Source organism: Micromys minutus, assembly GCF_963924665.1.
Source record: "Micromys minutus genome assembly, chromosome: 20".
NCBI classification, from domain to species: Eukaryota; Metazoa; Chordata; class Mammalia; order Rodentia; family Muridae; genus Micromys; species Micromys minutus.
Genome location: NC_137955.1, coordinates 40,476,310 through 40,502,928, shown reverse-complemented (window position 1 = coordinate 40,502,928; position 26,619 = coordinate 40,476,310). Strand labels below are relative to the sequence as shown.

Here is a 26,619-nt window from a genome sequence, read left to right as displayed (position 1 = left end):
GCTGGTCCCTCAGGGGGAAGGGATTCCCAACATGGACCCCCCAGAGGCATCTCCCTTGCCCTCAGGCCTCGCCGCACCTCCATGGGCCATGTGCCCCCCCACTCTCTTCATCCTTCCCCTAACATTGGTGCCGTGACTCGGATCGTTATCCTTTCACAACATTGGTGCCCTGTGACTCTTCCTTTCAGTGACTTTTCCTTTCATTGGTGCCCCGTCATCTTTTCCTTACACTTTAACCTTGGGTGCCCATCCTAGCTAGTTTCTCAATATTTCCCAGCAACCATCTGGTTCTACAATCAAGGTCAACTTTCTCCCAATGTAGTGAGGCTCTCGTGCCCAACAAGTCTTCATTTTTGTGCGGGATATTTATCACCTCTCCTCAGGAGGTCCGAGGGGAGGAGAGCAGGGAAGGGAGGCCCTCCTCAGGTTCCCCACCCCCACCCAAGGACCATCAGTGAAGACCAATAGGCATATATCAAGTGAAGGAGGCCCTGGGTAGAAGCCGGGGGTCACAGTGAGTAGCTACTGTGCAGAACAGAGGAGCACAGGAAGGCAGACTTGGTGGAGCCACCAGTGTGAGGAGCATAGAATTCCAGGAAGGGGGTCCAATATTAGAGTTGAAAGTGGGGGTTCCACAGGCAATGTTAGGAGGGACGGAGGACGCAAACATAACAGCAGGTCAGAGCCCGCGGGTCTACAGACACGGCCAGAAACGTGCTCAGTTTCTCTTCCCAGTGCAAGCATTGGGCAGCGGTACGCCTACCGACAGGAAGAGTTAGGGGACCTTAGTCATGGTTGGGGACTTTAGACAGGGTGCAAACAAAGCTTGTTACTCTCCCCTCTCCTGTCCCTCAGTGAGAGGTGACCTCAGGTCCTTCAGCCTCTAAGCTATGCAATAGGTAAGCCCTGGGTTTTTCCTTCCTGCTAACCCGTCGAAAGGGGTCAGGGAGATGCTCTAAACCTCTTCCAAAGACCCGAACAGGGTGAGGAGTCCCAGGCTGGAGTTCTCTACATGCAAACTTGTTGGCATGAAATGAAGAAGCCAGATAAGAAAATGTAACAGTTAAAGGTTCCGAAGCACTCACTTACTCCAGCTCTGACAAAAAAAAAAAAAAACATGCAGGATATGATATCTGACATTTACAAAAAACAGTTTATAAGGCATGGAATTTCTGAAAGGTTAAATTAGCCATGTGGGGCTGAATGGCTTATGAAGAGATGGGGGAAGACGGTTTTTTTTTTTGTTTGTTTTGTTTTTTTTAAATTAAGTTACTCATTACTTCTCTCTGTAGAGGATGGTAAATACTAAACCAAAAAGGTAAGTGGGTTTTTTTTTTTTTTTTGCTGGGGGGGGGGGTATTTTTTTGTTTATGTTTTCTTCCTGGTTTCTGGATGAAGTCCTTCTGAACAGAGGGTGGCAGACTTCTTTCCTGGAGATGACCCTTCCTGCTGCCAACCTGTCATCTCAGAGCAGAAAGCCATGGCAGGAAGGGCTTTCTGAGTGTGGGCTATGAAGGCCACCATGTCCTCCTGAAGACACAGACCCACACTCATCCCTAGAAATTGGGTTTTAAAGAGCCCATAGCGACGGGACTCCACAGGTCCAATTGGGAATACAGCCACCAACCTTACCAGGTCTACTGATTTGTTTTACTTTTATAAAGAAGAGATGTTTTAAAATGTACGTGGTGTATGTTTATGTGTCTTGTTCCTGTATGGACGTGTACACAGGCGGGGCATGCGCTCATGTGTGTGCGCGCTGTGCGCATGCGCGAGGAGGCCAGCGGCTGACGTCAGCGGCCTCCCTCTATAAGTTTCCCTCGGTTTTTGAGAAGCAATCTCTCTCTGGACTCAGGGCTCTCTGGCCACTGCTAACTATTCCCTCAGGATCCGTGTGTCTCACCCCGACCCCAGCACTGGTATCATGGTTGCATGCTGGCTTTTGCTTGGATGCTGATACTCAAACCTTCATCCTTAAGCTTAGGTATTGGACAGACGGAGTCACCTCCAGCTCCGTGGCTCTGATCTAACTGTGAGACTTAAAAAGCAATGACCCTTCCTGAGAGGGAGAGAGGGGGAGAACAAACTCATGCCCGGAGGAAAGACTCGAAGCCACAGAAGGATTTATAACCACCCATCGGAATGTGGGTGGCTCTCCAAGCTGGGAGTTGCCCTCAGGTTCCAGTCAGGAATAAAAACCAATCCTCCATCTCTAACTGCCCATGACTGAACTGTGCCAAGCAAGGAGAATGAACAGGAAGATGGATCCCCCTAGAGCCCCCAGAAAACAGCGCAGTCCTGCCGACGCCTCTACTTGAGCCACTGAGATGTCTTTTTATCAGTCATGCCTACTCACTGTAACTAGATAAATGAGCTGTTTCACGTTATGTCAGAAACAGAAAAGTAAGACACCACCACCCTGAGCAAAATTCGAATAAACCCTTAGAGGTGTTAAGATACGAACAGGCGACACACGGAGCTGGGACACAGAGTACATGGTGACTTTTCTGACAGCAAGTAGCTTGAGTCACCAGAGCACTTCACAGACTGTGCCTCCTGCAAACAGCAGCAAGGACACAGTCATGGAGCGTCCTTTACGGGCAGCGGAATCTTCCGCACGTCTCCAAGGGAAAGCGCACTGGGGCGTAACGGACCGAGTTGAACCGTAAGATCAGCGTATAAAAATCGTGTACCCCTTTACTCAAAAGAGATGGACAAGAACTTCACATCAGAAAACAGGTCCAAGACCGAATTCAAAGACTCACTGGGCAATTTAGCTATCAGGTTTAACATTGTTATCATGGAAGGGAAACGGGTAGGGTTAAAAAGAATGTTTTAAAAGGCTCTGCTTTTAAAAGCCTTGGGATAGGTTTGCTTCTCCTAGCTGACCTACTTTCGTATCTGGTGAAAACGTGTAATAAGAACGTCCATCTGTTTTCTGACACACAGCATGGGTTAGTCCTGCAAGAGGTGGATCACAACAACCCCCCGGCCCCCCAAAACTCAAGCTTCATAGTTCTCTCATCAGCAAGAAGAGGCTATTTGTAATGTCCCTGGTATTTACCTTCTAAGTACTTACTGCACAATTGCTAGGCACCTGGCAGCATCCTCAGGTCAAAAACAGACAACCTATGTCCTTAGAGAGCCTGGCCTGTGGCTGTGTGGCAGGTTTGAGTGCCGGGAACAGAAGCACACGGGGCAGCGGGCAGCATGCATGCCTGTCAACTCCCTGCTAACACGGACATGAGATCCGTGACAGGACGAGAAAATGAACGCTTATCACTAGCGTGTGCAAAGGGCAAATGACAAGGCCATGTTTACACAAACTTGTAGAAGTGCCATACTGTCTAAGGAACATAACAAAAAACACTGTGACTTGAAGGTTTCTCTCGGTGGGGTAGGGGGTTCTGGGAACACACACGGAGCTACACATCTGCACTCGAGGAGCTGCCTGCGGAACTCACATAGATTTGGTTCCTCTTGTAGCGCTGGAACAAATTGTACAAGATGGCGCCTCCGTGGAGCTCAGTGAGGGAAGCCATGTCCTCCACGCCCTCCTCGTGCAGGGGGTGCATGGCTGTCACCTTTTGGCTGGTGATTGTACTCTGCTTGTAGGTGAACACCTGTGGGCACAAATGAATGACACCTTTAGTTGTGGTGAATGACTTCCTTAGAGGTGCCCAGGCTGGGAAAACAACCTCAGGACAAACACTCTAAATTGTAGAAATGCTTCCCCCCCCCCCCCATTTTCTTTATGCCATCTATATATTTTTCTAAAGGAAGACATATTTTTTTGACAGTAAACTTTAGAAGACGTTGCGTCAAGTAGCAAGCAAGACTCAGAAAATGTTAAATTCACAGTTTACCCCTTGTCAAGGTTCTTTAAACAATCACAGAACTAACTACAGGCTAGAGAGATGGTTCAGTGGTTAGGAACACTTGTTCCTCTTGTGGAGGACCCAGGTTCGGTCCCCAGAACCCACATGGGGGCCTCCAACCACCCATAACTCTAGTTCTAGGTGACCCGATGATGCTCTTCTCTGAACTTAAGGCTCATACACACAGGCAGGCAAAACACACACACACACACACACACACACACACACAAGCATAAATCTAAAGAAAAAATTTAAAAAGAAACCGATGAGGCTTTTTTAGGCAGGAACTTGTTTTTTCCCACAGTTTCATTCTGGATCATATGGTTTCAAAACTTCTTAGTAAAATTCTTCAATTTAAGTATATTAAACTATAGAGATTGTTATTCCAGCAGTTTAAATATTCCCTCCGTGTGCTACAAGGCTGTCATAAGTCATTACGTCAATAAGTAGAGGATGCTGTCAGTCTTCTCCACCAAGACATGCACCATGCATGAGCTCTTGGTGTAGCAGATGATCTACCGTATGTGTCCGAGCAAGAGCAGAGTTCTACTTGTATGCAGCAGCATGTATGCCAAGCAATGCTTATACGGTGTGGTTCATTATTGGGAATATTTCTGAACTACTTGACTCTTGTACCATAAATGACCACAGAATTCACTACAGCAAGTTACATTCTGTTTGTTGCCCAAGTTCAGCCTGCTTTACACATAAATACAACCAAAAGTGATTTTACTATGGCGTCCATATCTTCATTTACGTTCAGAGTCTGGATTTGTTTTTGCAGTATAGGGAATCAAAACTGAGCTATATCTTCAGCTGCTACTAGAGTATGGGTAAAAGTTTTTAAGCCACGCAAGCTTCCTGTAAATAAAACAAGACTACCAAAAGATTACTTTAAAAAGATTATAATTCACATGAAACACACGTACACAAATGTGCACATGCATGTACAGGAAACTGTTTCTGCCATGTCCGGAGAGGTTTTTGATTTGGGATTTTAAATCCCGGATCAACCATCTGCCTACATTGCAAAAATGACATATTCTTTACAAAGGAGATCAACACACTGGGAACCGCCAAACTGCCAACCCAGCGGCTTTGGAACAAGTGGCATGTTTTATTTTTCTAGTAGAAAATAAAACTTCAATAGTGGTACTTAGGCCAGATGTACCACAAAAGTTGGTCCAAACCAGCCCTGAGAAACTTCCCCAGGCTGGAACAAGTACACGCCCTTCCCTCCTGAGGTAGAACTACTTCCTCCAGATGCTGTTCAGTGGACATTCGCTGGAGGAGAGAGAGAGCCCAGTTGCCCTACCTCAGGTGATGGAGGGGCCCACCCCACCACACCGGCACCATGAGCTGGATTGAGACCTCAGGCTGCTGAGGGAGTGTAGGTGGGGTATACCACATCCAGAAAAACAGCTCTAAAGAACATGGAACCAGGACATCCCAGAGACAGGAAACACAGAAACATATTGAGTCATAACCACCAAGGAGAAAATGAAAGACACATGGGCCAGCAATGGATGTAGTAGCCTTGGGGCAACCCGGACAAGCCCTCTGCCTTTCTCTAGCTTGCTTCCCCCCAGGGTGCCAATCTGGTGTTCTAGAAACACCCCATGTGGACAGGGCATTCCACAGAGCGAGCTGATGAGGGTGCAAAGGCAGAAGGTGCCCAGCCTGGTCAGCTCCTGCTTAGCTCAGGAGTGGACACAAGGGCCTTACATTGTGTCTCTCAGGAGTGACCAAAATGGTCAAAGTGGCCCCGAGAAGCTGCTCAAGGCTCTGTGAGTCTCAAAGCTCCTCAGAGTTCAATACAAGTCACCTCCAACGCTCTTTCAGGAAAGAAGTGTCTCAAGCCAGCAAGACCAGTTCCCACCTCGGGCCCTCAGGCCCAGCTAGCACTGAACTCTCTCTTCTTGGGGCACACACCACTTTCCTGAAGCATGTTGCTTGCTTTGCACAGGCCAAGCGATCATCTTAGAATCTGCAGAGATGCTTTAAATATTGAAAGTTTATGTGCTATATTTATTTGGCTTTCTAGAAATATTATACAGTCTCTAACAGCCACACATACTTATATACATATCAATGACTACCACCTCCATGTTATATGTAGTCTAAAATAAGATATTTTCTTATGTATGTATGTATGTATGTATGTATGTATATGTTTTAAGATTTATTTATTTATTATATGTAAGTATACTGTAGCTGCTTTCAGACACACCAGAAGAGGGCATCAGATCTCATTACAGATGGTTGTGAGCCACCATGTGGTTGCTGGGATTTGAACTCAGAACCTCTGAAAGAGTAGTCAGTGCTTCAACCTCTGAGCCATCTCTCCAGCCCTTTATTTCTTATTTCACTGGGGAAAGCAAGGTGATGTATGAGCCCATGTGAGAGATGAGAGTTAGGCACAGAGTCCCAAGGAAAAACAACGACAACAAAAACTCCAAAAATCTAAAAAAAAAAAAAAAAAAAAAAAAAAAAAAAAAAAGATGGCCTCAAGTTATTCCTAGAGTCCCTGTCACTGACTCCCTCGTATCTGCAGCAGTCTGTGGTGGGGGCAGATACAGGCAAATGCCCATTCCTGGACTGCGAGAATCAAGAGCACAGCGCGAGGCAATCACAGGATTAACACAGGCTATGACTAGATGAAAGATCTGTCAGAAAGGGGTGGAGTGGTCCAGAATGGATATGAAAAGCAAAGATGAGGAAGGTGAGGTCTACTGCTCATCCAGAGATGGGCTATCAGGCAAAGTCAACCAGTGCACACGGCTGCGGGTAATACTGATTGTCGGCATCCAGAATCAAGAGGCAGAGCACGAAGCAGTCATCATGGAGGGATAGCACGCACCCGGGGCGCAGGTTCTAGACCTCATAAGGGCAAAGGGAGCTGGGCATCGGACTTCATGTCCCTCTGCTTCCTGACTGCAGCCAAACTGTGAGTGCATGCTTCTGCTATCATGACGGACCTACTCGGTACAGCCCGTGCGAGTAAGGACACAGCATCACTGAACTCTGAAACGGCACAGGCTGCATAAAGAAGGACCCGGCGTATTAAAGGAGTTGTTTTATGTCAGATTCTTTGGTACAGCCTCACTGGTGGGTTAGAAACAACAAGAGGCAAGAAACCCCCGAGGGGATGAGCCTCCTCCTTGAATTACAGTGTCTGAATGCATTGCTGGATGAATAAGAAATTGATTTAATTTGGTAGGATTTCAAAAGATCAGTATGACCAACCCACCGCATCATTCAAGAATTTCTTTATTCCGTATGTGTGTGTGTGTGTGTGTGTGTGTGTGTGTGTACACGGGTGCACACGCATGTGGGTATACGAGGACGTAAGAGAATGGCTCCAGTGTCTCCCACTCTTCTGTCCATCATATTTTTCTTCTATCATCTCTGTTACTAAACCTGGAGCTCACTGATTAGCTAGACTAGCTGGCAGGCAAGCCTTCGGACTGTCTGTCTGACTCCACTGATGGGTTCTAAAGACGTCACCATGCGCAATTCTTCAGTGGGTCCTGGGGATGTAAGATCAGGTCCTCCTCCTGTTCATGTAATGGTGCTCACTGACTGAGCCACTTCCCAGCTCCTCGGTAGTCTCGATCTGTCATAAGCCATTCTTATATACAGCAATTAACCAGGCATTAGGTTTGCGAGACTCTTCCTGAACCAAAACCAAAACCATAAGTTTAAAGGATGCGGTTCTTTGTTCCAAGACCTTTTCTTTCTGAGCCATTTCCGAAGAATGAGGGAATGTCACAGTGCAGTAGTAAAAGGTATTTCTAAAAGAAGTCCGAACAAACTAATTATATCAATGAGGTAAATGATAGGAGAAAGGTTGTATGGTTGATTAATAAACAGAAAAAACGGGTTCAGCCGGTGACCAGAAAATAACCTGCTGTAAGCCGAAGGTCCTGAGTGTGGTCCAGGGACTGATGTGCTCGAGAGAGAGAGAGAGAGAGAGAGAGAGAGAGAGAGAGAGAGAGAGAGAGAGAGAGAGAGAGAGAGAGAGTCATAAGGATGAACATGACATATACAAAAAGCCAACTCCACAAGTTATCCTATGAGCGCTATGCATATACCTATACTAAATAAATAAATAAGAAAATAAATAAATAAATGGGGCCCTGGAACAAAACAGCCCTCATGCAGAAGTATGAACCAATGGTCATGAGCTGACCAGAACGCTGAAGAAAACGGGACACAAGGAACCCGCCAACAGAATTTAAAATCCAACTCTGAGAGGCTGGTCAAGGCCTGGGCCCACTTCTGCAAACAGAAAAGACACAGCACACACTGGTTAGTCGGAAATTAGTTTGGCCCTCAAGGTATTTTTATCTTACAACAATACAGGCGGCACAGAACACATCTCCCCATGCTTTTGTGGAAGGTATATAGTTCAGAATAATATTAATAAATCCCTTTTACTGACGTCATTAGGAGACATCAGGCAAAAACGAACAGCAACGCCCCCTCCTAAATCTCAGCATATTTAATTTTAGGGAGAGCCAAACCTCAAAACTGAATTTAGGCATAAGGTTGGAAAGTGTGCTCTTTAAAATGAGGAACAGGTCCAATGACTACATGTGTGTGCGTCTCCCATGCACACCAGTCAGGCCAGGATAACTGCTCAGGCTGCCACGCCAAGCTCTTACTGTTTGTTTCTTTGAGCTGCTAATATCCAAAGTCCTTTCTACTCACTACATTGAAATTATTCCTCCCACGGGCTGTGGTCCTGTGCCTGTGGACCCCCATTTCTCTGAAGTACTGAACTACATGACCTTCCTCATGAAGAAAAATGCTTGTTTCTAAGGAGAATCTACAGGGCAAAGAAAAAAATCAGTCACGTCTCACTAGAAGCCTTCTTGTTACTTCTATTGTCGTGTGGGTCCAGACTATCAAGAAAAGTTGTGTGTACGTATGGCCTCCTTTGCCCAGTCTTCTCTCATTGAAGAGCTGGGTGTGAGGAAAACAAGGCTGTAAGATAAAGTCTTCCTTATCACAGACCTCAGATAAACCAGGGAGCGACTGTAGTTCACACCCACATACCAGCACACTCAGTTTACATTTTAAAGATTTACTTATTTCACTTATATGAGTACGCTGTAGCTGCCTTGAGACACACCAGAAGAGGGCATCAGATCTCATTCCAGATGGTTGTGAGCCATCATGTGGTTGCTGGGATTTGAACTCAGGTCCTCTGGAGGAGCAGTCAGTGCTCTTAACCACTGAGCCATTTCTCCAGTTTACATTTTAAAAGAATGTGCACTCACCAGCAACTTGGACATTGATTCCAGATAAATGGAAACTTCTGTTTGAACCAAAAATCACACACAAAAGCATACACCCAAATACACACATACACACACAAGCAAGCATGCAAACACACACATACACACACACAAAAGCATGCACACAAACACACACACACACATAAGCAAGCATGCAAACACACACATACACACACAAAAGCATGCACACAAACAAACACATACACACACACACACACACACACACACAAGCATGCACACACCGGCTTGCACATGCTCACACGAATGCTCACATTGGCTTTATTCCTGATAGCCAAAGCTGAACCATGGCAGCCAGGGAATATTCTAGGCTGTGGGATTCTACTTCTCTTGTGCTCTTGAAATGACAGCATTGTACCCAAGGAGAGCAGGCAGGGGCTTAAGAGCTTAGGGGGACCAGCAGGAGAGGGAGGTGGGCGGTAAAGAGCCTTGCCCCAGGAAATGCCCTCCAGGTCTCAGTGTCTTGCTGTGCTAAATTCTCTGGGTCGGGTCTCCTTTGGGAAGGAGACTAGCCAAATGGTTCCTGGGAGCTTTCTCTATAATTGCTTACAAATGCACGTGCATGTGAAATTACATCAAAACAAAGAGTTTAATTATAAAGAAGCTAACTCTGGCTGTGGTGGCACACACCCATATACCCAGGTCTCAAAAGGCACAGCCAGCTCTGTGTGTTTTCTTAGTCCTTAAGGGATGAGTCCCTTTGCTGCTCCCTAAGCCAGAAACCTAAGGACCCAAGATCCCTCAGCCTTGGTGGTCACCATGTTTACTTTGCAAATCTGGGGACGGCAGAGCTGACCCCACCAGAACCCATCTGCCACCCCCACATATGTACACCTCCAAACAGATACATAGATAAGTACATAAGGCTTTGTGCTGTGTTTTTAGTGACAACTGAAAATCATGTTAGTGTCACCATTTCTGACCAATAATCTAAGTGTATCTCCAGTTGCAGCTGGCATCCTTCAACACAGGAGCTCCCGTAATCTTCCCTCCGTATGAAGCAGGCACTGCCCGAGTATGAGCCAGATGGACTCTGGTGGTCCTGAACCCCACAGGCACCTCAGTGGCCCAGGGACACTTCCATCTCCACTCTCATTTTTGACACGGGGTCCTCAGAAGCCTGGACCCCCATGTAAGAAGACTATTGTCATAGAGGAGCCGGCACTCCTCGGCACCCCAGGAAGTAACTCGGAGGTCTGAACTGATCAAGTGACAGTTATCAGTTGTAGGATCTGATTGCTGCCACCCCGATTGTCACAGACTCCTTCAGTGGCTTCCAATAAGCCTCTATCCCTTGATGTGGTTTCTCTCCAGCATCTACCTAAGGTTCTGGATGCTTCTGCCAGGTCATCTCTACCTACAGCTGAGTAACAGTTCCTTTGAAAATGGCACTGGGGACATCCCTCTCCTGCCAGGCCCCGCCCAGCTTCCATCTCTGCCAGGGCCGACACCCAGACAAAAAGCTCTTGTGACACTCACCACCCAAAATGTCATTTCTCACCCTTCTTATCTCTTTTCTAGTAGTGGGGATATCAAGGCTTTCCGTTCATGGAGCAAGCGGGTGACAATCCAGCACTGCCTGAGACTGAGTGGGAAATGGGGCAGGATGAATTTGTGGTGGCCAAAGCCACTGTGTCTTGCTTGCTGGCCCTAGTGCTGGACCCACCCTTGGTTGAAACGAATAGAAACACCGAGGCTCCTCATTGCATCATCCAACACCACACTGGTTACTTAGCAACGACCTGCTAAGGGGAAGCACACCACCTGCCTGTCACTGGGCCTGTGATCACTCCATAAGGATCAGCATTTGTTGATTACACCTGACTCCAAAGGCCGAGCTGTGGACCAGCCTTTTCAGCCTCTGCTTGCCTTGAAATTGTCTTCAGCTGAATAAGAGGGAGAGGAATAGGAGGATCTTGGAGAGATGGCTCAGAGGTTAGGAGCATGTATTGCAAGAGCAACCACTTTCATCCAGGTGGCTCACATCACCTGCGACTCCAGCCATATGTCCCTCCGGCTCCAGGAGATCCAGTGCCCTCTTTTGGCCTCCGTGGGCACTGGCGGTGAACGTGAAGCCCCAGGTTTTAAACATGGTCAAAGTCAATTTTGATTTCTTAGGCTGCCTGTGTCAAGCGAACATGGTTCTAAGTGGCAAGGAAGAGACATCACGCGAGGCCTGTAATTATCTGGAGGAGGGGGAATAAGAGTCTGATTGATTCCAGATTCTAGACAAAACCCAAAAGTCATTTTTGGCTGTTTTGTTTATTAAAATATGTACAGAGCAGGGCCGAAGGTTCACTTGGCTCAAACTTACTGCACAAAAACTAAAAGGCACCAAGGCCAGAAACGAAGCACAGGAATGTGGAACGTGAGAGAATTCTCTTCCCACAATGTCCCCCAAGGACTGGCCCTGCCCCATGGCCCAGGGCATCTATAGGGAGATCTGAACCCCTGAAAAAGGGAAGAAAAGGAAGTAGGGGGCTTGGGAGGTGGGTTGGGCAGGGTATAAAGGCCATTAAAGTGAAGTTCACATGAGAGTTCCAGGATAGCCAGGGCTATTCTCGGAAACCCGTGTCAGAAAACAGAAACAAAACAAAACAAAACAAACAAGGGTTAATAGCAGGAGGTGAGATGGGTTTTCCTGGTATTTGCAGCATGAGAAAATAGCACTCAAGAGAGGTGGGAGCAGGGGCAGGGACAGAGACAAGGGCAGGGGCAGAGGCAGGGTAGAGACAGGGGCAGGGGCAGAGGACAGGGGCGGGGGCAGGGACAGGGGTAGAGACAGAGGCGAGGGTGGGAGAAGGGGCAGGGACAGGTGCAGGGACAGGGGCAAGGACAGGGGCAGGGACAGGGGCAGGGACAGGGGCAAGGACAGGGGCAGGGACAGGGACAGGGATAGGGACAGGGGCGGGGGCAGACAGTCTCTGGAAACAAAGGATGTAAACCCCCTGTGCATTCTGTACTAGAAATTCGATCCAGTCTGAGAGCCAGAATCTCTGCTGAGAAAAACTTGAGGAAATCCTGGTGAAGCTTTCCACAGAGCATGACGGAGCCTGTGGATATCACATCAACATCCTTTACAGTGTCCAACCCGCACTGGGCTTCCTCTAAGGGCGTCTGGGTCTCCTTCCCCTTTGGTGGTACCTTCATAACCGCACATCTTCACATGTGGGCTTGTAACAAAAGGGTCACAACAGAATAGAATAAAGGAGCATACTCTTAGTCACAACCACAGGGTCCACAGGCCCAGTGACAGGCTCCTCCCTGCGCTGTTGCACACACAGCCTGCTATAAAAGCACCTGCCTCCTGCTTCCCTTGCAGCATCTGTATAGGCTGCATTCTGTCCTCACTGGCACTACCTTCATCTCTTCACAGAGGCAAAAATAAAGACCCCACAGCACTTATCAACCACACGCACACAAGAGACTTCCTCCAGATGGAGCTGAGGAAAGGCTGTGACAATAAAATGCCCCAAACGACATGGATGCAGCCATGGGCAAAGTCCCCTCAAAATCAGAAACAAAGTTTCAGCACACTTGGTGGTACAGCCTATATTACCAGCACTGTGGAAGCCAAAACAGGAGGTCTCTGAGTCGGAGCCAAACCTGGGCTGTCGCAAGACTTTGCCTCAAAAGCCAAATCAAATGAAACAAGATTCTCTGTTTCCCTGACCTCTTGATAGTCATGTAAAGGTCGCTGAGAGCTGTGTGAGTTGATACACAGGCATGTGGACCTGTGCCGTGGTTCAGATGCTTTGGAAAGCAGTTTGGCAGTTCGTACAAGGTCAAGTGGAGTTGCCACGTGACCTGGCAATTCCAGTTCTAGGAGCAGATCCCCGAGGGAATCGAAAGCATACATCGATTGTATGTATCCACACCAACTCGATTAGCCAAAGGGTAGAAAACCTTAAACGGGACACAACCTAATGCTACTCAGCTACATGCTACTCAGTCACATGTCAAGGGGAACGACATGGGGATGCATATTACAACATGGGTGAGCCCCAAAAACACTGAGCAGCCTGAAGGAGCACGCAGATCAACTGCCACACAAGGATCCGAAATGTCCCAAACAAATGAGGACAGGGAAGGAAGGAAGGAAGAGGCATGATTGGATAAAATGAAAACTTGAGGCTGGAGAGATTGCTCGGTGGTTAATAACATGTACAGCTCTGGCAGCAGACCCCAATTCAGTTATCAGCATCCATGCTGGGCAGCTCAAGACCCTCTGTTAAGTCTGGTTTCAGGGCTTAGACGCCCTCTTCTGGCCTATTCGGGGGATTTGCATGCATGTGTTCATGAAGCCCCACACAAGAGTCAGAATTTTTAAATCCCCAGAAGTGTTATAAAATTGCTTCTGCTCATGACTCCTACAACTCTGGAACCTATTTTTAAAAACTCACTGAGACATACATTTTTTTTAACCAAATAAGTTCTATAAAATTGCTTTATATCAAAACAAAACCTTTATTAAAGGGGGCTGGAGAGGGGACAGGCAGTTAGGACAAAACAGACAGGAGGGACCCAGCAAAAGACCAACGGACTTGTACAACTGAGAACAGAATGCTGCTTTGACACCCCCAGGCAGGTTCACTGCTTGCCAATGGCATGGAGAAAGAACGGCACAAGACAACCCAGCTAGCCAGCTGCTGAATACTTTGCCCTGGGTTACAACAGGAGTAACACTGGATTCTCTGTGTGCTCAGAAGTCCTCTGTACTCATGACCAGAAGCGTGGCTGCTGCAGGCTCCCCATAACACACGGAGCACAGAAAGGCACGCATGTCTTCCAGATGGAGGCTGGGATCAAGGTAGAAGGCAAAGGGGCTAAGCTGTCAATCCACATTTTAAATAACAGTTCTTCAAATGACAGCAGTATCTACGACAGTGACTCCAACTAAGGATTTAAGTCTTCACACACCACTGACACAATCCCCAAGGCTACCTGGGAAGAGGAAGTTAGTCAGCCACCACGCACATGGTCACGTGAGTTCAAGGCTGAAGCTGTTAAAACCTGTTCACTGTACGGTAGAGCTGGGATGCTGTGGATAATTATTTTGTGGGTTGAGCTAAGCCCATTCAACGAATTTCTGTACAAAGGTCAGAACAAGTTACTAACAAACTGGGAAGTTCTATTAAGTAGGCCAAAATCCCGTGGAAGATTTTCTAGACTTTCAAAATGTAAACAAAACAAACAAACAAACAAAAAACATAACTTTTACTTAAGAACACACCAAAATCAGTATGCAGACATGTAAATGCCCTTTAAATTATGCACAGGCACACATCAGAAAGGGGAGATGGAGATAAGCTTTCGTTTGCAAAGGTTGAAGGGTTGCCATTTCCCATAGATGGAAAAGGCAGTCACACCAGGGTGCCAGGCTTCACGGACCATCCCGTGGCCATCACGGGAGGCACACCAGTGACTAGGTCAGGCTCCTCCAGAAAAGCTAGGGTCTATGTGAACTCTTAACGATACACACTGACTTCTGCGACATCTTTTCTCGTGCATTTCCTTCGTCAGTGTGTCTAACATAAAGCCCACAATCTTTCTGTCTTGGCCTCATTACCCCAGACTCCAGAGAGCTGGATACTTGGATGATTTTTTTATGCATACGCTCGCTTAAGTTCCTCCGCTATGCGACAACCATGGTCTTTCCTGCTGAGATCTGCACCATATCTGATCACTAGACAGGGCTCCGTCAGGAAGGCCCGAGACAGATCTTACAGGGAGGGGCAGGAGAGGGGACAACACTTTGTGAGAGGCAGGAAGGCAGGTGGCCAGTGTGATCCTGGACTCACAGATCATTTCATAGAAAACCCTTTGTACATAATAGCCCACATTAGACAGCATGCCCCATGGGCTTATCCAAGCTGAAATAACGGTAATTTCGGAGTCTTGTGACAGGGGTTAGGTCATCTCCTGGCCCAACTCCGCTAAAAGCTCTTTTTGTTCTGCGTGCCCCGCACCCAGGAATGTCCGAGGAGCAGAGACAGCGCGTGAGAAATGGTAAAGTGAACGTATGACAGGATGAGCAGAGACAGAAACTGATCGCTCCAAGTGTCCACCACCACAGGCCGAGGTCTGGGCTCCAGGCAGACAGAAAGACCGCGAGGCTGCCACTGAGCTGAGACACCTGCTCTTCCCACTATCCCTCAAAACTCTGTGGAGGGGTGTACCCCGGAAAATGCTGCTTCAGATCCTCGATCTGCTTGTCCTGCTTATACACCAAGACCAGGCCACGTGACCAGGCCACGAGCCCAGACCGCACACTCGCCAACACACTCCCTGACAGGCTGGCTGATCCAGCACTGACCTACGGACCTGTGTGGGACCTTCCTCAGGCTCCATCTTAAAGTGTGCGCCTCACCTGCCTTCACATGACTCAGTCCGACACGCACGTGTGCAAAATGTGTATAAATTATCCATATGCACACATAAACTATGGCAACTTGCCAAATACCTATGTTCCATCTAGCAATCAGCTCTCTGGGAATGTTCTATCCTTCTCCCAGTTTTATAAATGAAGTGTGAGGACCAGCTAGCTTAAGTCACTTGCCCAAGGTCACATCTGTGGTAGGCAAACTGGAGGTGGAACAGCTATGTGGGGTCATGCCAGCCTGAGGGGCCACTGGGCTGCATCTGGATGTATTCAGTTTTCTCATTTTAAAATGGTCCTTTATCTGCTGGGCCCATAAGGGCCTGGTCATCTATGTATTATGTATGTATTCTGTGTACCTGTATGTCACCTGTGTACATGTGTCCAAAGAGTCTAAAAGTTTGGATTCCCTGGTCCTGGAATTACAGGGGGTTGTGGGCCACTGAAGTGGGTGTCGGGACTCGACCTCGGTTCCTCTGGGAAAGCAGCAAATGTTCGTCCTACTGCGAATCTCCCCAGCCTGCCCCCACTTTCTTTGTCTACATGATTAACTGCTAGGGAGACAGCTCCTCTCGCCTACCTCTCACCAGACGCCGAGTTAAAGTCAAACAGGATTTTATAGCTGCACTAAGGGTTGGCAGAGGGTGCTGAGCACTAAGTCACGAGGTAAAGCAGTCATGGGAACAGAAAGTTAATGCTTAACCGAGAAGCTTCTAGGTCCTCTAACGTTTATTAAAAGCATCAAATTACCTTGTACGAGCTAACCTGGGAAGGGTAAGTGAGGACATCAGTAAATACTAATTATACAATTACATAAGAACTCCAAACACCTAACCCGTGTTACTTCATTTTAATTCAGCCCAATGACACAAAACAGGCAAAGGGGGTCATGGGAACTCCTTACCCACTCAGCAAGTCTGGTCCAGGCTAACTAACCAACTCACCGACCCTCCACTGTCCCTCCACCGTCCCCCAAATACACTCGGAGGATTCTTCGCCCTCCCACCCACTGCTCGCCAAAGATCCGCAGAGTGTCTCTCTCAAATTATAATGTGAGAAAAATCATTCTCTTCCAGGTGTTCTCTGAACCTGGAGACCGCCAGTTTTCACCCAGACAGAGAGCAAACCTCCTGTCTCCAGCCAGCATAGTGTAGGGAGCCCTGGTCTTCCTTTGGCGCAGGAATCTGAACTGGGCTCCCCTGTTTGTACAACACCTGCCTTCACCCGCTGAGCTATCACTCACACACCATTTTTTGAGTACTAGGTAGGTCCAATCTACTGCTCAATTTTCAACTCTCCTGCCTCGTTCTCCCCAGTGCTGGGACCACCTAAGTATATAACTACACCTGGCATTCCTCCTCCCCAAAATATACTTTTTAAGAAAAAAAAATGTCTTTAGTCTAATTGATCCTAATTGATCACTTGGTTATAAAGGTTTTGTTTTAAAATATTATTATATACATATATATATAATTAATTTATGTGATATGTGTGAGTGCCTACGTGTATGTCTGTGCATCACATGCATGTTCGTGCCCATGGAGGCCAGAAGAGGGTGTCAGATCCCCCTGGACCTGAGTTTACAGGTGGTTGTGAGCTGCCCAAGGTGTGTACCACAAACAATCTGGGTCCCCTGCAAGAACAGCAAGTGTTCTTAACTGCTGAGACATCTCTCCAGTGCTCACAGAGAGGGGTTTGTTCTCCATAAACTGCAGTAAGATGCGCATTTGACTATTGCGTCCACGCCAGACATCAACACAGACGTTCATCTTCTGGGAACTTTAGGAAAGTAAGCAAGCCAGAGATCAATGATCCTGAAAGGAAAACTGAAACTTTGGTGGAGGATTTATTTCTTTTCCATTACCCAAGAGTGTGTCTACCCAGCTTGCCTTTTCTTACAGGCACAAGCTCACAGGGAAACACATGGTTATAAAACTAACTGTGGCTCAAAGAAAAGCATATTTTTAAACGAAGCAAGAAAGCTTACTCGACTTAACTTTTTATGACGTAAAATCGCCTAGCAGAACTTAGCATCTGACTGCTGTTGTGAAGAAACAGAGGGTGTCCTGGTAACCTCTCAGACTATATAAAACTGGCACAGCCTGGATGCCGGTATCCAGTTTGTACGCAACCACTCATTCTGACTTTCACCTGTGCATGATTACACTTTGCCTTTAAAATTATATAACCGCCTAACGGAAACTTTGAAAGTCCCCTCGGGATCAGAGACAAAAGTTACATGCATGCCAGGAAACAAAGAGCTAACTATTTTATAAAATCTTGTATAATCAATATACACTAATAAAGCAGTTAAAAGAAGAAAAATCAAACGTTTGGTGAGTTTAATAAAACAGTGTTGCCTGGACGAGATTATCCTCAAGCCATAGGTTTTCTTTTGTTCTAGGATCTTAGTTTTCTTTTTTATGCGGGTCTACGTGTTTGTTGCACCTTGAGTTACAGGTGGTTGGGAGTTACCTGGCAATGATGTTGGGAAACACCCTCTGGTCCTCCTGCAAGGGCACCAGGAACTCAACCACTGAGCCATCTCTGCAGCCTCAGGCAATAGTGTTTTGCTTTTGGGATTTATTTACTTTTATTGTTTTGTATGTAGGTAAGTTGCCTGCATGTATGTAGGTGTGTCTGTGCACCATGTGAGTGCAGTACTCACAGAAGCCAGAAAAGACCACTGGACCTCCCTTGGCCCCGGAGTGACAAATAGCTGTTAGACGATGCTGGAGATCAAATCCAAGTTCTGGAGACCAGTCAGAGCTTTTAGCTGCTGAGCCATCTCTCCCCGAGCAAGAATTATTAAATCAAGTTGTCCAGACTCCAAAAGATTCAAAGAACAATTAAGAAATAAGAGATTTCTATCCACTGTTCTTTATCTTGCCTCTAAAATGTATAAACTATCCAGTTAGATTTTATTCAAATAAAGAAATCCAAAGGATTCATCTTATTTATGTTCTCGAGTGTGACTAATTTTAATTATCTCGGGGAAAAACAATAATTGATGATTTAACACAAAATGTTCATGTGCTTGGAGAGCTGGCTCAGGCGGTAAAACGCCTGCTGCGATTCCAAGAATGTGGTTGGATTCACAGGACCTGTGTAAAGGTCTGTAAATGGCAGCCTGTATCTGTAACCTCAGAGCCAGGAAATTCCCCCGAGTCTCCGCCACCCAGTCTAACCAATCAGTGAACTCCAGGTATGGTGAGACACTGTTTCAAAAGGTGATAAGGTAGAGATAAAAGACCCCTAATTATGGATCCCCACCCCCCCATATTCACACATACTCTTGACCCCCCATGCATACACACACACACACACATACCCATCCCTCGAATGCACACACCAAATACATACATATAAACAACAACAACGAAATGTATGTGTTAACACGTTCAAAACCTCATCTTTCAGCAGAAGAGTGAGAATATTAAGGTGCTGACCACAGATGTAGACCTTTCCCTGAGACGTTTTGTTCAGATAAGTAAATAGATCCATGCTGTTGAATTATCTGCAGAATGTCCACATCCTGGACCAAGACAGACTTCTCAGTGGTCAACTGTGGCTAAACTCATGCGGCTTAGGTATTTCCATGCGAAAGACTTGCCACTCACTGAGACTACAACTTTGTCGTTGGGCGTGTACTAAATTGTCTTCCGTAAAATGACAGTAGTGATTATTAAATGCCCTGATGTGACAAAAATAAAAGACAGGACTAGACTATGCTGTTCTCCCAGAACGTCTTGATGGAGTGGCCCGGGAACCTCTGGGTGCTGAAGAACATCAAATTCCGACTTGTAAGGACTGTTAAGACCAGACAGGATCTGGATGCAATTTCCTTCACACCAAGCTTTTCTGCAACGTTAACAACCGCCCTAAAGTCATTCAAGGGTGACGATCATTGCTGGGTGTGAGACAAAATGTTCTAGAATGGACCAGCCAAGTCTCTGTCATTCTTTCTTGCCCACACCCTAGCAGGCTGACTGACACCCGGCTCCATGGAGTCTACCGCCATTAAAAAGAGAAAAAGGAAATGCTTCAAGATCTTGGTCATCAAGAAAAGGCATCACCTTCCCTGGATTGGCTTCCGACACCTGTATTGCTTTGGATCCAAGAGGCTACCATTGGCTGCATCAGCAGTGTGACGGGTACTAAAGATCCAGATCATGTCCCTGCACGCAGGCTTGCCTATGGTGATGGGCGGGTGCTGAGATTTTCACCAGGCACAGCCTGGACCTCTCTCCCTCCTCTTCTGTTCCTCTAGTGAGGCTGAAAAGTAAATTCTTCACCATCTCAGACTCAAAAGCAGGCGACGTTACTTAAAAACAGCAAGACAGGCCAATGCCACCACAAGCACCCCCCTGGAAAACAACTTGGTGTGACTGTCGCCGATGGCAGGAATTTAAAAGTAAGCAGCCACCAGAAAAAGCGCAGAATGCATTCGGGCTGACCCAGAATTTCCCCAAGTGGACAGTAGTACTGAGTATTAATCCGTGATCACAAGAAAAGTATTTTTCTTTTCCTGTTCAAGACGCATGCTTAGTAAAGACTGAACAGTTTTCTTTACTGTGGACTAAGAGCAAATGCAGGTCTTAATTTTTCATTATTTTGTTTTTTTGTTTTTTTGGGTTTTTTTTTTTTTTGAGACAGGATTTCTCTGTATGCCTACAACTTGCTTTGTACACCAGGCTGGCCTTGAACTCAGAGATCCACCTACCTCTCAGTTCTTAATTTCTTAAAACAATACCCCCCACACACACTCAAACACACACTCACTCATACAATACACACAGATACACACTCACACACACACTCACACACACACACACACACGAACACATACACACAGATACACACTCATGCACACACACTAATACTCACACATACACACACACTCACACAACACACACTCACACACACACACTCACACACACACACACTCACACAAAACACACAGATACACACACACACACACACACATCCTTTACAGCTTATGCTTTCTATGAAACTCTACTGTCTGCAGATGCTGTTTTGGAAACCTCAGGAGGTTGGTTTTTTATTTTACTTTTTAATTTTTTTGTAAACATAGCATTTGTATATGTATAGTCCAAATAGGCCCTGAACTCAATCCTTCTGCCTCAGCCTCTTGAATGTTGGAATTCTGGCACATGCTACCACACTCAGCCTAAACTCTTAAGAATTGACCCTTACAGTGATGTACATCCATGTCACTGTCTGCAGTGCCACCACCCGTGACAGTGCAGGACACAGCTGCCATCCTGCCAAGTATATCACAGTGACTTGGGAATGTCACCCAGGAGGACAAAATAACAGTGCACAGAAAAGCACCAGTGCGGTCTTTAGTTCAATCATTTTTAAAGTATTTCTGCCTTTCATTTAAATAGCTGGGGGAAAAAGAAAAAACACATCCTTCCACGGATCAGCTGCGTGTTACAGGCATGTGTAATGAATGGTTCTCGTGCCCTAAGAACAGCACCCGCTTAGTCCCTCCTTCCTGTTAGAAAGTGATTTTCCAGCAGGTAAAGAAACATGCAAAAGATGGCGCAGCTTCAGGAGAAGCAGGATCGCGTGAAAGCCGGTTCAAACCGTACATTTATGAATAATGTTCTTGTCCACATGGATTCAAAATGCTTGGCCTATAAAAGCATGTATTAGCAAAGAAAGGTGAGCAGGGAACACACAACTAGAAACTCCAGGGGTTTGTTCCTGGAAAAGATTAGCTCACAGCCTTCCCTCCACAGAGCGTTATTATCAAAATACTTTAGCATTTTGGCATTCTCCTCTCGTGTACGCTAAACCAATGTCTAGTACAATTCAGACATACATTAAACATCTGGGCAAAAGACTGACTAACAATAAATTTGGAGAGACATCCGAATGGTGGTCTAAATAAATAAATGTATCCATTTCCGAAGATACTTGTTCACAAAATATCTGAACCGGGAAACTCAGTTATGAAAAAAAAAAAATCAATTTATTTTGTTCTTCCCCAATTTGGTTTGAAACTCTTTCAACATTTCAAAGCAGCTGAAATATATGCCAGACCATACAAAAGAAATTAAGAAGGCAGGCTGAACACATCTGCTTTGACCCAAAAAACAAAGGCTCTTTTGCTGTCCTTAGAGCCAGCAAGCATACTAAAGGCACACATAGTCCAGATGGCTTAGACTCTCTTTCCTCCCGAGTAACTGAGGAGGCTGACATTTCAACTGTTTACTCAACGCGTCTGACCCTGGCCACTTTAGATACAGACTTTCTGTAAGACAAAAAAAGGAATGCTGTCAGGCAAAGGCATTGGCCCTACATGAACATCCCTAGAGCTGTATCAGTAGGGAAAATGCCTTCATAAGTGACCACAACACACACACACACACACACACACACACACACACGCACACATACACACACACACACAAAGCTATTTCTTATTTATGTTGGCTTTGCACAGTAAATTCAACAGGTCAACCTGTAGCTGCTCACACAATTAAAAAAAAAATTCCTGAAGGAAGAATAAAAATACATTGTGGGTTATGGACGTAAGACCTGAAAGGGGCACTGGGGGTAGGGGTGGGGGAAACAGGGCAGGAAGGCTTAGGCAAGCTCAGGCCATGGCCCAAATCCCAGGGCTTAAAGAAACCATCTGAAAAGGTGAGGGGGACGTAGCGGACGAAGGTCTCATCTGTTCTCTATGTGGCCTTTAGTGAAAGCATGAGAGCTTTATTTCTATAAGAGGCTTGTTTCCCTCTTAGGAGCAAAAGTCAGGAGAGAACGGAAGAGGCATCAGGAGATTCTGGTGATTGTTATTACTATTTCTCAGCTTGATTTTGTATTTCTTTTTTGTTTTCTAAATATTTGTTTTATTTATTTGAGTCCACTGCAGCCGTCTCAGACACACCAGAAGAGGGCATCGGATCTCATCACAGATGGCTGTGAGCCACCATGTGGTTGCAGGGAATTGAACTCAGGACCTCTGGAAGAGCAGTCAGTGCTCTCACCACTGATCCATCTCTCCAGCCCCTATTTTGTATTTCTTTAAAAAAAAAAAAGTTATACTCAAGGCAGAGCAGTGGCCTTAGGAACATCACCTGATCTACCTAGCTCAGTTGACACTGAGAAGTCATGTCCTCAGATCTAAAATTTTCTTCTGCTGATGCCACAGAGAAAAGGAAATCCACAGATGCTTACAAAGACACACACACACACACACACACACACACACAAAGGCACACCACGTGACTACAGATCAAAGGATTGCTGTGGGGCTCAAACTGAGCTCCTTCCACAAAGGTCAGGCTGTAGAGGCTCAGGATCTTCCACACACAGCATCTCATGACAGTAACCCTTTGACACTTCTCAAGTATGGGAACCTAGAGTCAGTGTTTGGAATAAACGTATAGGTATCCAGATGTTTTACGTGTGTGTGTGTGTGTGTGTGTGTGTGTGTGTGTGTATCAGTTGTGTATGCATGGTATATTCACATGTGTGAGGGCAAGTGTATGTGTGTGTGTGTGTGTGTGTGTGTGTGTGTGTGTATCAGTTGTGTATGCATGGTATATTCACATGTGTGAGGGCAAGTGTGTGTGTGTGTGTGTGTGTGTATCAGTTGTGTATGCATGGTATATTCACATGTGTGAGGGCAAGTGTGTGTGTGTGTGTGTGTGTGTGTGTGTGTGAGTGATCCTAGATCTCTCTTCCAGCGTAGTCTTTTGATGCAGGGGGGACTCATGATCCGGCCCATGACTTTCATGATTATTCTCCACCACCTTCCTCTCCGCCTTCCTAAGCTGTAATTACAGATTGGTGGCTGTGCCCACCCAGCATCCACAAGGCTCTGGGAGTCCAAATCATAGTCCTAATGTTTATGGCTTAACCAGGCCCCAGGGCCTACATTAACAAACAAAACAAAACAAAAAAACAAAACACTGTACGCTACACTAGCAAATTAACTGGTCACTGTGTGTCCCTGCGTGGAGGCATGAGTGAGACCGTCCCCCAAAAGCTTGGGTATCTGAACGTCTGGCTGTCAGTCTGTGGAGCAGCATGGAGAGGGCACAGGAGGTTATAAGGTCATGACCTTGCTGGAGGAGGTACGTCGCTGGGGGTGGACTTTACCCTACTTGCCATTCTCTCTGCTTAAACTTGCCAGTAAGGATGTGAGAATCTGAGGCTTAGAGTCCGCCCCCCACGCCATCCCCACAAATCGTCATGCTTCCCTGCTGGGGTGCAGATGGACCGACCCAGGGACTGTCAGTCCAAATAAACTCCCTTCTATACGCTGCCTTGTTCCTGGTGCTTTACCACAGCAACAGAAAACTAACCAATCCACTCCACATGTCAAGGAGAAGGCCGTTCTCTCCTCCAGACGAGCTACCAGAAGCAAGCTCTCCTGCTTAGGCAGAAGGGTCCCCAGGGACCCTTGGTGCTTATCTGTGGCTTTAGCATTTGCCAGGACAGAGGGGAAAGCCAGCTGTTGATTCTCAGAGGTTGTCACACCACCGATATACTCAGTGCAATGCACTTGAGATCCTGAGCCTCAGTCTCCCTTGGATGCCTGCCCTCTTCTCCAGGGTGAGGGAAGCATCAGCTCTCACTGAGTGACGGCACTCACATCAAGCCTCTTCAAGAAACCACCTAGCTACCTGCCCCCATTCAGCAGCCCACTCACCAGGCTTCCTCCACAGAGCCCACTCTAGGCCTAACCGATCTATCTTAGAGGTAGGAGAAAGACACAGGACTCTATGCTGCATTTGGGAGGCAGAGTCACGAGGACGGCTGCAAGTTCAAACCCAGCCTAGTCTAGATCGTGAGTTCCTGGTCAGCCAGGGCTGTGCAGTGAGGCTGTCTCAAAAAAAAAAAAAAAAAAAAAATAGTAAAAAACCAAAATGTAACATGAGATATGCATGAGAAATCTAAAGCTCATTTCTAAAGCACATCAAGGATTCTCTGTGTTCTTTCAGCTGCAGCAGCAATCTTCAAACTTCCCTTTAGTGTTAACCTATGTGACATGTGATGAGCCCTACAGGAACTGGGTCTACCCGGATGGCCATTCTGCTCTTTATTTCTGTCTTCCGGGGTTTAAAAGGCTGCTTAACATGGGACATTACTATACAGTGGCATCTTACACAACCGTAAAAGGAATAAAGTCACTGGAAGACCCTCCAACACAGACGAGCCTGGAATGTAGTGAGCTAAGTGACAGAAGCCAGACACAAAGAATTGGTTACATATCGTGACTACGTGTAGAAGAAATTCCCAGCAAAGCTAGTAGCTTCCTAGGACTGGAGGGAGGAGGGAAGAAGGAGGAGGGTGGGAAGGAGGATTGGGCAAGGGATACTTTACTAAAGCAATAATAACACAACTCTTTAAATATGCTAAAAGCCACTGAGTTATGTTTTTAGGTGGGTGACCTGTATGGGAATTAAGTCATATTTCAATAAAGCACTTATGTTAAAAGAAAAAAAAAAAGGAACAGGAGAAATGGACAAGCAAGCAAAGGTGCTCTTGTGGCATAAGCCTGGGGACAAATCCCTAGATGTTCTGTAAGCACCCGGTCGTAGTCGTAGATACCTGTGATCCCAGGGCTCTGTGATATAGGGACAGCAGGGTCCCTGGGGCTTGCTGGCCACCAGCCTGGATCTGAGTTCTGTGAGGGACCCAGTGTCAAGAGAATAAGGTGGAAAGCCATCCTCGGGCCCTCTGCACACATGAACATGTGCATTTGCACACCTACATGCACATATAGTACACACCCACACACACAACTCAAACAAAGATTAAAAAAATAATAAGCTATTCTTTTCTATTTCAGACCATTGCTCTAGCTTATGACCGTTATTAATGAACCAAATCCTAGGTGCTAAAAATGTGGCTTTAGCCACTTTTGCTCTTTCTCTTAAAAGCAAACGTCTGCAAACAATTTTAAGATCGCTGTCTGAGCTAACAATGAGCCAACGATGTGTAACATGAGCGTGCCTTTCCTCGGGCTGCAGGAATTATTTTCTCTGTGGTATTTACATCTCTGCAAAGAACATCCCAAACTGGGCAACCAAAACATGGCCGGAGTGTCAGATGCGGACATCCAAGCTCCCTACAGCTTCCTCCAGCAAATGTCGTCTCCCCTTTTCCTAGGAGCGGCGACTACACATGAACGGTGCAAGACAAGAGAGAAGTTAGAATAAATGTTTACGAACGAGCTATGTTCGAGTTCTCGTTATAAACACAGTACGGGGATCTTTTAAATGAGATATGTTCAAATACATTTGGGAGGGGGGCAGGTAATGCTAGAGTTGAAACAGCAGCAAAGTGAAACTCCCCGGTACCTCTGCTGAAGACAGAAACTGGGTTAATGGGATGAGATTTGCCCTCTCCAAGGGAACTGGCAACAGGCCTTGGAGGCGTGGTCCCTTTTGAGCTCTTGGTTACAAAAGCTTCCTGAAACAGGACAGCATATGTTCCCACCCATTGTCACAGGAGTGACTGTCTGGGCTCAGCCCGTTTACATCTGTCATTGGCTCTATTTTTGTTTTTTTTTTTTTTTTTTTTTTTTCTTTTGCAAGAGCAAAAGCAGATGCCTGGGACAGGAGACCAGGAACTCTGTCGAGGCAGAAAGATGAACAGAGGATCGTTCCAGGACTTGCTCAATTCTCCAGGGCGAGCTACCCTGTTACCCTCTCCGGAAGACTAGACATGGCATTAATGACTGTAAAATCGCTCCGTGAACCACTTGGTACATCCAAACAGCGGCTCCCTGAAAGAACACCCTCTAAAATGCAGTTTCTGCATTTGGGACCTCTCACACAGGCTTTGTGCCGAACCTACAAATTCAGGGCTGAAGTCTTGCAAAAGCCTGCTCTAAAGTCTTAAAACAAAAGACCTCTGGGGCTATTCTTTAACTCAGAAAGCCACTTGGTATAATCAAAAGCATCTAACACATCAACCACGGTGCGAACTGCAGACATTTCATCTTAAACAAGCTCATGAAAAATGTATCCACGGGGACATTTTAAAACCAATT

The 26,619-nt window shown here is 46.3% G+C and overlaps 1 protein-coding gene across 1 annotated transcript in view; it reads right to left on the bottom strand.

The window, feature by feature from the left end:
• LOC308433784 (unconventional myosin-X-like) overlaps window positions 1-26,619 on the bottom strand; it is a gene marked incomplete at its 3' end in the record, with an annotated part of 109,614 nt that overhangs the window by 21,722 nt on the left and 61,273 nt on the right. The window contains exon 3 of the mRNA XM_080933883.1: window positions 3,465-3,623. Coding sequence (XP_080790009.1) covers window positions 3,465-3,623 — 159 coding nt within the window. The remainder of the gene's footprint in view (window positions 1-3,464; window positions 3,624-26,619) is intronic.